General features: G+C 51.4%; 5 protein-coding genes across 5 annotated transcripts; 2 read left to right on the forward strand and 3 right to left on the reverse strand.

Annotated features, from left to right (window-relative positions):
• Positions 1 to 407: 407 nt before the first annotated feature.
• On the forward strand, positions 408 to 2041 carry BKA67DRAFT_660326 (C2 domain-containing protein; the record flags this gene model as incomplete). The annotated part of the gene is made up of 4 exons (XM_046107604.1): positions 408 to 459; positions 536 to 810; positions 871 to 942; positions 1004 to 2041. 4 exons carry the CDS (start codon positions 408 to 410, stop codon positions 2039 to 2041), a joined length of 1437 nt encoding a protein of 478 aa, XP_045955800.1.
• Positions 2042 to 2394: 353 nt separating this feature from the next.
• Positions 2395 to 2974, reverse strand: BKA67DRAFT_571138 (uncharacterized protein). Its single transcript, XM_046103201.1, has one exon. The coding sequence runs from the start codon at positions 2822 to 2824 to the stop codon at positions 2570 to 2572; it is 255 nt and encodes an 84-aa protein (XP_045955801.1). The 5' UTR covers positions 2825 to 2974; the 3' UTR covers positions 2395 to 2569.
• Positions 2975 to 6173: 3199 nt separating this feature from the next.
• Positions 6174 to 8066, forward strand: BKA67DRAFT_500007 (glycoside hydrolase superfamily; the record flags this gene model as incomplete). The annotated part of the gene is made up of 2 exons (XM_046097076.1): positions 6174 to 6459; positions 6550 to 8066. Coding segments are annotated over 2 exons (1803 nt in total), but the record flags the coding sequence as incomplete, so codon positions are not given.
• Positions 8067 to 8403: 337 nt separating this feature from the next.
• BKA67DRAFT_571142 (uncharacterized protein) lies at positions 8404 to 9407 on the reverse strand. Its single transcript, XM_046103202.1, has one exon. It carries the CDS (start codon positions 9390 to 9392, stop codon positions 8562 to 8564), a length of 831 nt encoding a protein of 276 aa, XP_045955803.1. The 5' UTR covers positions 9393 to 9407; the 3' UTR covers positions 8404 to 8561.
• A 263-nt stretch (positions 9408 to 9670) lies between these two features.
• BKA67DRAFT_537394 (tyrosine phosphatase-like protein) lies at positions 9671 to 10451 on the reverse strand (the record flags this gene model as incomplete). Its single annotated transcript, XM_046100309.1, has 3 exons — positions 9671 to 9750; positions 9807 to 9946; positions 10012 to 10451. 3 exons carry the CDS (start codon positions 10449 to 10451, stop codon positions 9671 to 9673), a joined length of 660 nt encoding a protein of 219 aa, XP_045955804.1.
• Positions 10452 to 12696: the final 2245 nt, after the last annotated feature.

Raw genomic sequence — 12696 nt, forward strand, 5'->3', positions numbered from 1 at the left:
CCAGCTTCCTTGATCTGTGAGCTGACAATCCACCAGACAGGAGCAGATCGTGCCAAGCAAACCCGTCCGCCATTCAGCTGATCTCCACAGTCTAATACGTGTATCTGATGTAGTGACGTCAACCCACTTTGTTGTCCACTGCCAAGGAACACGAACAACAAGCTACCACAACATCGGGGCATCAAAAGGTGCAACACTCGTCGTCACCGCTTGATTGTAGACTTGTTCACAAAATTCCCCTGGGTGATCCACATTCAGATTTAAGCCGATCCACAAGGGGGTAACCTGCTGAATCACTGACATAACATCGATATAAATTCAACTCTACCAAGTGGTTTTCCTACATTTCAACACCAATCTACTACCTATCGCGACATTTGTATAAAACAAAACAAATTATTTTAAATATGGCTGGACTCGTCGACAAGTTGACCGCCTCTGGAGGCACTGAATCCGCAGGTAAGACAGTATGAATTTTCCCCACGGTGCTACTGCGAGAGCGCCGTCTTATGCACAGCTGCTGAAATTCGATAAGGATTCCTGAACGACATCATCGAGCAGCTATGGCCCAACATCAACGTTGCCGGCTGCAAGATGGTGAAGGAAATTGTGGAGCCCATGTTCGCCTCCATGCTCCCAGGTCCCCTAGCTTCTCTCAAATTTGTCAAGCTCGACCTTGGCCCTGTTCCTATGCAGGTGTCGGCAGTGGACGTTCACAAGGCCGACAATGGTGGCATCAAGCTGGATATGGATGTTGTATGGCAGGGCAAGAGTGACATCGAACTAGATGGCAAGATGGTCCCCAAGCTGGTAAGAGCCTGCGGGAAAGCTGGCGCTGGTTGACTCGCCCAACACTGACATGGACGACAGGGCATCGAACACGTTTCTCTCAAAGGCAGACTGTCTATCCTACTTGGTCCGCTGACAAACATCATCCCTTTGGTACACCGCCCCTGCCTAATCCATTCTCATCTATTTCGATGCTAATTTGAGGGGCAACCAGATTGGAGCTGCACAGATTGCTTTCATCAACCCCCCTGAGCTTAAGCTCGACTTCACCAATGCAGCAAACGTCGCAGACTGGGCACTGGTGGACAGGGCCGTCCGCAAGGTGATCCTTGACATCATCGGCTCCATGGCTGTGCTGCCCAACCGCTACCTGGTCAAGCTTGACAACAACAGTGACTACTTCCGGACCTACCTGCCGCACCTAGGCGCCCTGCGCCTGACCGTGGAGCGGGCCACCGGCATCAGCGGTCCGAAGAAGAGCGGGGCCAAACGGCTGTTGGCCAAGATTGTCAAGGACGTTCCGGACTGCTACTGCAAGGTCAAGCTCGGGGCCGAGGACGAGTGGCGGACCTCGGTCCGCAAGAATGACAAGGACCCGGATTGGAACGAGACGCACGACTTCCTTGTTGCCGACATGGACCAGCGTATCTTCATCGATGTCCAGGACGACGACATCGGTGGCGATGATGACATCGGTGTCGCCACCACCAGCGTCAAGGATATCCTGCTCGCGGCGGGGAGATCCCAGGAGCTGGCCCTGACGCACAACGGCGAGCCCACCGACGGCAGGGTCACGGTGCGCGCCCGGTTCTACAACTTCGTTGAGGACGCAGGCGCCATTGCATCGACGCAGAGCGAGAGCGAGGGTCAAATCGTGGGACTGGCTACAGTGCTGGTGGCGAGCGCGCTGGGCCTGCAGGGCCAACGGGACGAGCTGAACCCGAGCATCAAAGTGACGTGGGGCGCCAAGGAGTACCGTACGGCGGCCAAGAGCTACAGCCCCGGGACCGACATCTTCAACCCGTCCTTCGACCAAGCCTTCCGCATCCCCGTTACCGCCGACCTGCTCGCGAATCCCGGAAGCTTCAAGATCACGCTGCTGAACGGGGCCGACGAGAGAGGCGCCGTCGATGTGCCCTTCCAGGACGTCTTACAGTCCCCTGGTCTGCTCAAGGAGGAAGGCTTTGACGTGGGCTCCGGCGCGACGGTCAGGGCGAGCATCTCCCTTCGAGGACTGCAGCTCGCTCAGTAAGGCCCGGTCGTCCTCACCAATTTGATTGGGCTATTTCATGTAACATTAGAACGAGATATACGACTGGATGAATTTTGTTAAATGCGGTAACCAAACCCCAATATCTTCTCAGTTGCACTCGATTGTGATTTGTATTGGCTGCAGAATCCCCTTACTATCTGCGACCGACAAACGACCGCCCCGCCGAAATGCACGCCTTGTTGTGGTTGTAGGACCACGGAAGGACAAAGAGAGATGTCACCGACATCCACGTCTCTGCCGTGTCACACGCATACATCTTCGTTGTTCTTTAACTACTATAACCTGCCTGATTTGAATTAAGTATTCATTCCATGACGAGACTCTAGATTAGTCAAGCATCAGAGATTGCTCTTTCAAAATATAGTCAGCCTCAAATATCGCAGTTGGGACGTCGTGTACAGAAGTTTTGTGGTCATGCAAAAATGTTCTGACAATCACATTAGAAATAACATGTGAAGCTCTAACTGCTTCTGACGTGGCATCGGGCATGTCGAGAGCCTCCGATGCCTAGCCGGGCACTGAGCTCTGAACGCTGGGCAGGTATGTGTCCTCCTTAAGAGCTGTGCCGATCTGGGTGCCAGTAGTGTGTCCGCCCTGCTCGAGAGGCTCTGATGGATGGACGGATATCCGCGTGGAATTGCTCACCCTTGGCGGCTTCGGATGAAGCGTTGGCTCTTGGGGGAGGCATAGTGATTGCGTAAGTTTGTGATGCGATGCACATATACAGATGAAAAGAAACAGACGATATTCTACGATTCGCATACCTACTCTATAGCTTTGCTGGAAGCTGCTCCAGGGTGAATGAGAACATCAATGCCATATGCATGGAAGCTTCATGATGTACATTATTACATCAGTCTGGCGCAACGAAGTGAGGAGCCGCTGCGACGTAGCTATAATTCCGAATGGTTGATGAGAACTGTCAGATTCAAGCTCTAGAGTTTGACTGATGCTCTGCGGATGTGGTGCGATTTTTTGGTGGATCACTGAAGGCCTACCTAAGGCAAGCGCGGAAGATCTAGCTGCGACGCATGAGAATCTCTGCCGTTAGGAGTAAGCAGAACCATCAGCCAGTATTAAAAGTGTTGCGCGATATCAATTCAAGATTCCCAGGGGCCAATATTTTATTCAGACGGCCGCAGCCCTACAAACTGTGAATAGCGTCAACTGCTTCATATCAACACTGCGAGCCTACCGGTCGTGCCGTTGGATACCCCATTGAATCTCCGGCCAAGTTTTCCATTACGATAGTTCAGCTGTGGCTTTTAGTGGCTGTGGCCAAACAGGTTTTAGTGGGAGTGGCTAAACAGGGTTTAGGAGGAGTGGCTGAATAACTGATTTCACTACTTCATCTTTCCGCGTTCTGAGTTTGCGGGCGCTCGCAGGATGAAATGAAACTGTTTGACGCATGCGACGGTGGTCCCTGTCTATCATTCGAGGAAGATGTTGGAAGATGGTTCGAACTTTTGTTACTTTTGTCACTTTGCCCGGCCTTACTCGATGATAGGGCAGCGACGGTGCGAAATGGCAGTGCTGGAACTGAAAGCCCGCCCTGTCGAGAAGCGACGCATGCAAACGAGGCCCTACGCTGCGATCTTAAGCAGCTCTGCGAAATGAAGGTCTCATGCTTAAATGCCGCTACACCCCTCTAGCGAAATGAGCAGCAAGCTCTTGGCAACCGTCCCTGCATGGAAGTCAGACCAGGTACGGATCCGTAGGAGATGATCTCATCGTGGGGGTGTCGTTTCGGATGAATGAGCAATGTCAGGGGTCCGTGCCGCAAGATTACGACGATGGCTCGTAATGAACATCTGAACGGCAGCAAAAAAAGAAAAAAGGTTTAAGAGCGCGCCCCATCGTATTACCTTTCAAGGTTGTTTTTAAGCTATCATGTCCAGAGAGCAGTAGATGTTTGAGTATGACCAAAAAGTAACATATTGAATTTTGTTTGCAGAAGCTTACCCAATTTGAAGAGGTTTCAAACGTTGTGCAAAGTAAATTTACGTTGCATAACTAGACCTTTCGTCGACATGACATGCGTAGACTTCCGAGTGCATTTTGGGGTCAGTTTGGCTAAGAAGGCGCTATATTCCAGCATGTCGTAGGATCCAGGCCAGGCTTCTGAGCGCTTGAGCCGGCGTTGTTCAGCCAACGACCTCTTCCCGGACTTGCCAGTTAACACTTGCTGACGGAGGGAAAAGGTGTAGGTTGGTAGCTCGTCATTTGCCCAATATGTATATTTCGTACGGATCCGTACAGTAATCGCTGTTGAAAAGCTGGCCTACAGTAGTTTTGTTTTGTTTTGTTGGCCATGTATATATCTCGTCAGCCGGTGCAGATACTGTGCGATGGGCACCTGGAAAAGTGGAAACAGAAACTTGGAAGGGGCGGCGGCTAAGCTAGGACGCCTAGTCATAGTACTAAGCACTGCTGTACTCCTTGGTACCATCAATGGTACGAATTTATGGGCACTTGCTTCGACAAAGGCAAGATTTCTTTGGAAGATCACGGGGCAACTTGACGATGCTTTGATAGAGAGGCCTTCTCTGACAAAAGAAGACAAAAACGTGGCCGGATTGAGTTCTGAATTCCCTTGTTCACGGCTGTGACGTCTCGCACACGGACTATTTGTATTTTCTGTGGAGTGATCGGCAACTACCATAGCGGGGTCCAAACAGGGTAACGTTTAGGCGTCTCCAATGCGCCGGCGGCAGGTTGGATGGGTTGCGCTGCCCGCTAACCCAGCAACCAGTAACCAAATCTGACGGATGCGACTGCAGGCACATGCAGCTGAACCAAAATAATACGAGCGAGGCGAAGGCACTCTACTGCCGTAGAATGAGAAACTCGAACATCTGTTTACATGTTTGTATTTCTGACACCAGACGACAGACAGCGTACGAAAAGGAGTGGTCGCGCTTTGCTTTTTCTCCCAAGCCTTTGCCTCTTCTGCCGACCAAGGAACGTTCACTCAAAGCTCTGAAACTGTCCCAAGGCTGGGAAACTTATCTTTCATTCCTCACTGCTGCCCCAACACTTGCGGTTGAGCAGCGCAGGCCGGAGCGCAACCTGTCAATCGCTCTCGTTGTTGATGACTGACCTGCATCGCATCAAGGATCACGGTGGTATACTCAGTACTGTTTTCTCGTATAGCCTCACTTACGAGAGGCGCAGGAGGCACTATTCAATTCGCGCTCTCAACTCATCCCCAATTCCATCCTGACGCATCACTTTCGTGGTTACATACAGTGCCAGAGTCCACACACTACTCGGCGGAACTGCTGAATTCGCTGAACGACTGTCTCAGTATCCCAGCACACTGTCCAACATCTCACACCCTGCGAAGCAACGATCTCAACCTAGAGAGAGCGGCGCAGCCGTAATCAAGTATTCAGTACCGAGTGAATAACCCGTACTCGAGGGTCTCGGCCTTCCCTGCATTTGGACTGCCATTGGATTGCAGCGTCTATCCACACAGCGTCATATCTCTCAAACTTGCACTGGCCCTTGTCTAGTGGAAGTGATCCATCCCCTTAATTAACAATTACCAGCATCCTGTCTCTTGTGTCCTGTATCCAGCCTTCCTAATCTGCAACTCTCCGATCCACTTTCTTGGCACTTTACGCAGTATACCGAGACCGCTACGCTACCCAGGGAGCAAGAAACAGCGTCACCCTACCTTACTCAGGTCTAATTCGTACCTGCGTCTAGTCACTAAATACTAGTCATGGAACGTCGCTACTCGTTTGACTCGGATCCTGGCGAACGTGCTCCTTTAGACAACCCTAATTACCATCTTCCTACCTCTCCATCCCGTGGAAACAGAAACAGCATTCACCAGTCATCACCCCATTACTACCAAGACGAACCTCCTTCCGCCTATCGGAACGCCACTCACACCTCTCCTCAACGCTCTGGCGCCCATCCTGACTCCCATTTCAATCGCTTAAGGGAGGAACGACGTCGTAGCCGAGTCGACCCAGCAGCGGTCGGTGCGAGTGCAGGTGTAGGAGCAGCCGCCGCAGGGACAGCCTACGCAGCAGAATCGTCGAGGGCACCACAACCACCGCCGCACAGGGAGGACAGTGGGAGATCGGACTGGAGCAGCGCCGCTCCAAGTAATATAACACCTGGTGCCGACAATTTCGGCGAACACGCAGCAGGTGGATTGGCCGGCGTCGCCACCTCGGTAGCAGACAGAAACCCGCGACAGAGCGGCCTCGACGCCATGAATGGTACAAACGGATACGGGCATGGCCATGGCCAAGCCTATGAGCAAGGGCAAGGGCAACATGGCTATGATCATCAGGCCTACCCAGACCAGTCCTACTATGGCCATGGTCAAGGGTACGACCGAGGCTACGACCAGAGCTACGGTCAGCTGGAACATGACTATAGTTACGATCGTGGACAATCCTCCCACCAGGACCCTTTTGCCACTCCTACACAATACCAGGATTCACCCCGAATGGCGCCAATGGTTGCAGCTGCCTTCCCTCCCGGCCAGGCTACACCCTCCAGAAGTCAACATAGCTTTGCTAGCGACCCGTTTGACGATGGACGGTATTCATACGGCCAGCGACTCGACCCAAGACTAGGCCAGGTAAATCCCAATGACATTATGGATGACGGGGATGAAGGTCTCGAATACACGGGTCGCTCGGCACGAACCAGCAGGCTCAATCTCGGGAACAACTCAAGCCGCTCAAGCCAGGTCGGTGGTACTGGCGCCGCAGCTGGAACGGCCGGCGCGGCTGGCGCAGGGGCAGCTGGAGTAGCAGCTGGGTTACTAGGAGCCAAGGGTAGCTCCGGGTATCAAGGTGCTGGAGCTAACGAATATGATCTTGGAGCACATGGAGCCAAGGAACAGTCGGAATGGATCAAGAAACAGGAAGGCGGCAAGAAGAGGTGGAAGTGGTTGATCATCGTCGCTGTCGGCTTAATTGTCGCTGGCGGCATTGCCGGAGGAGTGGTCGGCGCTCTCATGAACAAGAAGTCCAGCAGCAACGGTCAATCTGCCAGTCAAGACTCGGACGCAAACGGCGACCTCAGTATCAACTCCACTGAGATCCAGGCCCTACTTAACAACGCGAACCTGCACAAGGTGTTCCCTGGTGTTGACTACACACCAATCAACACGCAATATCCCGATTGTATATCGAACCCGGCCTCACAGAACAACATTACCCGTGATGTGGCCGTCCTCAGTCAGCTTACAAATGTCATCCGCCTGTACGGTACTGACTGCAACCAGACGGAAATGACCATACACGCATTGAAGCAGCTCGAAATGGAGGATGACATGAGGATCTGGTTGGGTGTGTGGCAGGATGCCAACACAACGACCAATGATCGTCAGCTCTCACAGATGTGGGATATTCTAGATAACTACGGCGACAAGTATTTTGAAGGTCTCATTGTTGCCAACGAAATTCTTTTTCGCAAGCAGATGAACATAACCGACCTTGGCGATCTTCTGGATAGCGTTCGAAACAACGTGTCAGACATGAACCTCAACCTCAAGGTCGCGACTTCAGATCTCGGAGATAACTGGACAGCGGAACTCGCGTCAAAGAGTGATGCCATCATGTCCAACATTCACCCATTCTTTGGAGGCATCAACGAAAAGCAAGCCGCTTCGTGGACCTGGTCTTTCTGGCAGAACCACAATACCGGTTTCATGAAGACAGATGCTGTCGATAATATCATATCGGAGATCGGATGGCCATCACAGGGTGGCACGGATTGCGGTAGTGATACCGTCACCGACTGTCCTGATGCAGCTGTTGCTAGCGTTGATGGCATGAACCAGCTAATGGAAGACTGGGTTTGCGATGCGCTGACCAATGGCACCAACTACTTTTGGTTTGAGATGTTTGACGAACCTTGGAAGATCATGTTCAATACCGATAGCGAGAACTGGGAAGACCACTGGGGATTGATGGATGTCAACCGTAACCTCAAGAATGGCATTAAGATCCCAGATTGTGGAGGAAAGACAGTGGCAAGCATCTCGAAGAAGAGATAGCCGAGGGCGACGATACACGAAAGAAATGATTTCTAGCAAGAGCCGGGTGTTCTCTGGTTTGGTGGTGTACTATACGACGTTCAGATGTCTTAGAACCTTTCTGAAATCATATGTCTAGTCGACATGTGTATATGGGCTGTGCCTTGGTATCATCTGAGACATGATAAGAGCAAATGACGGGCTCACGCGAAGGAAACGATTTGTAAATACGGATTATGATGGAAATGTCTCGGTCATGGTACGGCGTAATTTTTTTATTATTCGGTTCGGCACAGTATGGCATGATCCATCTTAAAGATAGATCAAATCATACATTATTTCAAATTCTCCTGTTGTCTTCGCCTTTGTGATGCTTACCATCTAGTATAATCTTTCACCTGGTGAAATGGGTTTTCATTTTACTTGTCGTCTTCGAAAAAAGGAGAGCGTCCGGCAAGAACTATATACTAGAAGAAGAGCCTCTGTTTCTAGCTACCTTGAATCTCCCTCCGCTCCTCCACTATTTGACACGCCACTGCCCCTACGGTCTTCGACGTGTACCCCCATGATCCACAGTTTCTCCAGCACCGCCGCCCGCTGCGCCGCCTGACTCTGCTCTAGCTCCTCCTCCTCCTGCTTGAGCTTCAGCAGCGTCTCTTCCATCGTCTCCCACTTCTGCGACTCTCTTTGTCGCACCTCCACCACCGTCTCCCGCAGCGGCGAGGAGGTCGGGATTCGTATCCATAGCCCGCCCCAACGGTCCTTCCGCGCCCGCGACGCTGCAGGCGAGGCCGAGGAGGATCTTGGGGAGGAACTGTCAGGTGAGACGAAGGGCACGGGCTTGCGATTGTGTTTCTGGAAGGACGAGGGGAAGGATTCGAAAAGTGAACTGGAGGAAAAGGCATTGGGGTACCCTAGGGATGAGCGCTCACCCGGGCTAGGAAGCATGCTGCCGTCACCGTGCTCGTCGTTGCCCTTGCACTTGGTGTCCGAGGATGGTGAGTGGCACGGGCTGTTGTAGTCGGTGGAGTCCCGCAGACCTCGGGATCCTGAAGGACGTTGCTGCGCGCTTTGCCATGGCTTGGCGTTTGTGTAGGGCGACAGAGGGACTTTGATGGCCAGTTTGCAGACCATTTTCGCGCGGGATATTGCGGATTGCTGCAAATTACTTTGAGGACTTACTGAATTGGTAGAAGGGCTTCGAAAATGCCAGATTCGAGAAGTAGGGATTGAGAGGGGCTTTATAGTAGATTTTGACGTCTGACAGCCTAGATGACAGGGGCCGAGTTGTGGTGTTTGCATCTTGAATAATATTATTGGCATAGAAAGAATAGGACAAGGGTTAATTGACGTCTTGTTGGGAATTGTAAATATTGTTGGATAATGTCTTTGTTGTTCTTTGTGAGGCTCATACTAGCCACTATAATAGGTCAATGGAGGCCATACAACGAGAGTTGGGCATAGAGCATAACACCTCGGGCATTTCAGATGGGGCCAAAAAAGTATACTATGTATGTTCATGTTATCCAATCCATGGTTTCTGCTTCAAACATAATTAATGTAATTAATTTTGTCACAGGATGCCACTAATATCAGCATGCCTATTGGGTCTTCTTCTCACCCAACTGCTTCATGACTTTCCGTCTCTGCGACAACATATGTGTATACAGGAACGGACCAGCTGTGGGTAACCATTAGTCAAGCCATTGTACATGAGTGTGGTCGATAGGAACTCACCAGGAAGATAGGTTAAAAGCCCCAAGAGAAGGTATCCCTTGTAAAACGAGCCGACGCCAGTCCCTTCCGTCAACGCCAAATACACAAGCCCAGCTTCGCTGAGAAGACCAATTGGATATAGAGGTAGGAAAGCATTATATCTGTGTGCATCGTTAGTGACGACTCCGATATAGCAAGCTCCTGTAGCACGTCAAGCATGATTTACCTAAGCCATTTAAGCCATCGCGGAGTCTCGCCGGTAGCAAGTTGAACGACGAAATACCCATATCGGATCATCTCAGAGAAACCCCAGGCTAGCACACAGCCTAAGAACGCACACATGCCAAGCTCATTCTTGGTGATAATCTCTGGAAACTTCACCATCACGGTCCAGACGACCAGGTTCTTGCCGCCGACCTGCAGCGCGGTCGTCGCGGGTGAGGCCCGGACCAGTCCCAGGGCTGCATGGCCAACCTCGAGCAGCGCTAGGCTCTGCGTGACGCTAAGGAGCGGTATAAGGTTGTAGAGGTCGGCAAGGCGAGACTCGGCATATAATTCTTTCAGGTGAGTCAAGGTGTGGATCGTCAGGTGGCTCCATAGAAGGAAAGAGAAAGCGTTATACGCGATCATATATGACGCTACCAGGTAACCCTTATGCGGTGCCATTGTCTTGCCGGTATGGATGGATATCCGGCTAGCGATGGTTCATGTGCTGGCCGTGCTCAGTGTGTTGAATGCGATTCGTCAAGACTTGGGTAATGCGTTGACACCTCCACAATCAACACAACTCCTTGCGAGAACAGTCCTTAATGCAGAACAATTTGCTGCAGTGATGCTCCCCCTAACCAAGTCGCACAGTTGATTACGGGCAGAAGATTGTCCATTGAAGATGAGATTTGCGAATGTAGGCGGTCAGGACTGGCAAATTCTTTGACCTCGGCCCCGCATAGCTGGAGTTTTCCGCAAACGTCGTTGTATTTTCCTCGCCGTAATTTCCACCGAACACCACCAGTCTCATCGTACATACTCCAGGCGCGATCACCGCCATGAAATTTTGAAGGTCGAGTGTTGCATCAATGCATGAAGGAAAATTGATATGACATGCGATTTGGAATGGCTAGTAGGCCCATCCGACTTCATCCGGTCTCCTCGTGAGAGGTGTAATCACCGAAACCTTGGCGCAGCCCTTGGCAGGGGTTGATGCGTCGAGCGAGGCTACCCCGAACCAGCAGCACTCAGCCTGACATCAAAGATGTCAAAAATGGGCGGACAGGATCCGAGTAGAGGCCAAATGTGGCATTGGCCGCTTCGCAGCCACACAAGCGAGTTGCACGGCGGCAGCTAGCTCGTCGCCCATAAAAGCGACCATCATCGGCGATCTCACGCAAATTGTTCCAATTTGTTCCATATCCATACGCAACAATATAGGAACGAGGCCCGGCGGTGATTATATCAAAACTCATAAGCATGGTTGAGCTGGCATATTCCGAACCCGAGGGATGGAATTGAAGCTGTAAGAGCCCACATTGACGTTAAAGTCGCGAGAGGACATCTTGAGATCCGAGCAAGGCTGGAGATGACTGCCGCCTATGTGAACGTCGAAACATGGTAGGTTAAAGGTCAGTGGATTGAAAGCATTGGCCACGAATGTGCGAAGGCAATCAACTACGCGCGCCAGCTGAGTCGTCGTTATTGATCATGAAAACCCTGAATGACAGATGGGATCAAGTGGTTGAAGTAGCGGGCATAAGCATCAACCCTGTCGTCCTAGCCGTTGTCGGCGACGATGAAGATGTCATTGGCCACATCGAAAGCCTTCTTCGGAACATCAACCACCTAGATTGGAGCACACTCGGAGGAGTGGCTTACAACCACCGCAGCAAGACTGTCGAGCAACTCGAACTTCTTCAAGCCAGCGTCGTTAGAGTCGAACTCTGTTCATCCAGTACAGCACGTGGACTCGGAGATGGGAATGTCATTTTCCAATCTATTTCTCGTAACAATTAGCTTCGGAGGCCGCTACAGCTCTCGACCATCATGAAGTAAAGAGCAAGGGAATCCGATTTTACCGCCAGTGGGACAGCGGCTTCCAGACTGGCCTTCCAGTTCTTAGATGAACAACATTGTCTGGTACCACTCAGCTACCTTGAGTGGTTATGGGTTCTCACCAAGACGGAGCCAAACCAATCAGATTTATTTCGAGAATCTGGTTTGGGTCATACCTTTGAATCGTAAATTGGTATCAGTCTGCTGGGAAATGCTTGGCTGTGGCGGGTGGCGCTAGACTGATTGGATGACCTCCGGTAATAGGTAGATTGCCTATGCAGAGACAACAAGATTGGAGCGAGAGTCGAACGGGGTCGCTCTGTCCAGCGTCCCAGTGACGTCAAAGTCGCAAGATGCGAAGGCTGACTGGACAATATCCCATGGTTGATGGAGACCCACCCTGGACATACATGAAACTATTGAAAACAAACCAACAAAAGAGTATCGTCAACGGCTCCTCACGTGCTTGAAAACGGGGTGTACTACGCGAACCAATCTTCTAGATATCTAAGCTCAGGCTAAACGTGGACCCAGGTACGTCTGTCAGCCACTACCCAAGGTTGCTAAATTGGGAATGAAATGGGTTGCTGCAGCCTCTATTTGGGAACAGTGCTTATGAGTCTGGTCCGCTTCCCCGCATATGGTTCGATCGGCCGAGTCCAGAACCAGTTGTGCTCAGAGACTGTATGGCGGATTGTGCAACCCAGTCAGGCCACGCGACCGATTCGGTAGCGACAATGTAGTGAAACTCTGGGGCTGTCTGCAGCTATATAAAAGACAGCTCTTGGTATGATTCTTTGGCTATCGTGCGAGCTCACTCCATCGCTTGGCATCCGCATTCGCTCCTGATGATGTCGATCTTTGC

The sequence above is a fragment of the Truncatella angustata genome (assembly GCF_020726525.1).
Source record: "Truncatella angustata strain MPI-SDFR-AT-0073 chromosome Unknown BKA67scaffold_6, whole genome shotgun sequence".
Classification (NCBI taxonomy): domain Eukaryota; kingdom Fungi; phylum Ascomycota; class Sordariomycetes; order Amphisphaeriales; family Sporocadaceae; genus Truncatella; species Truncatella angustata.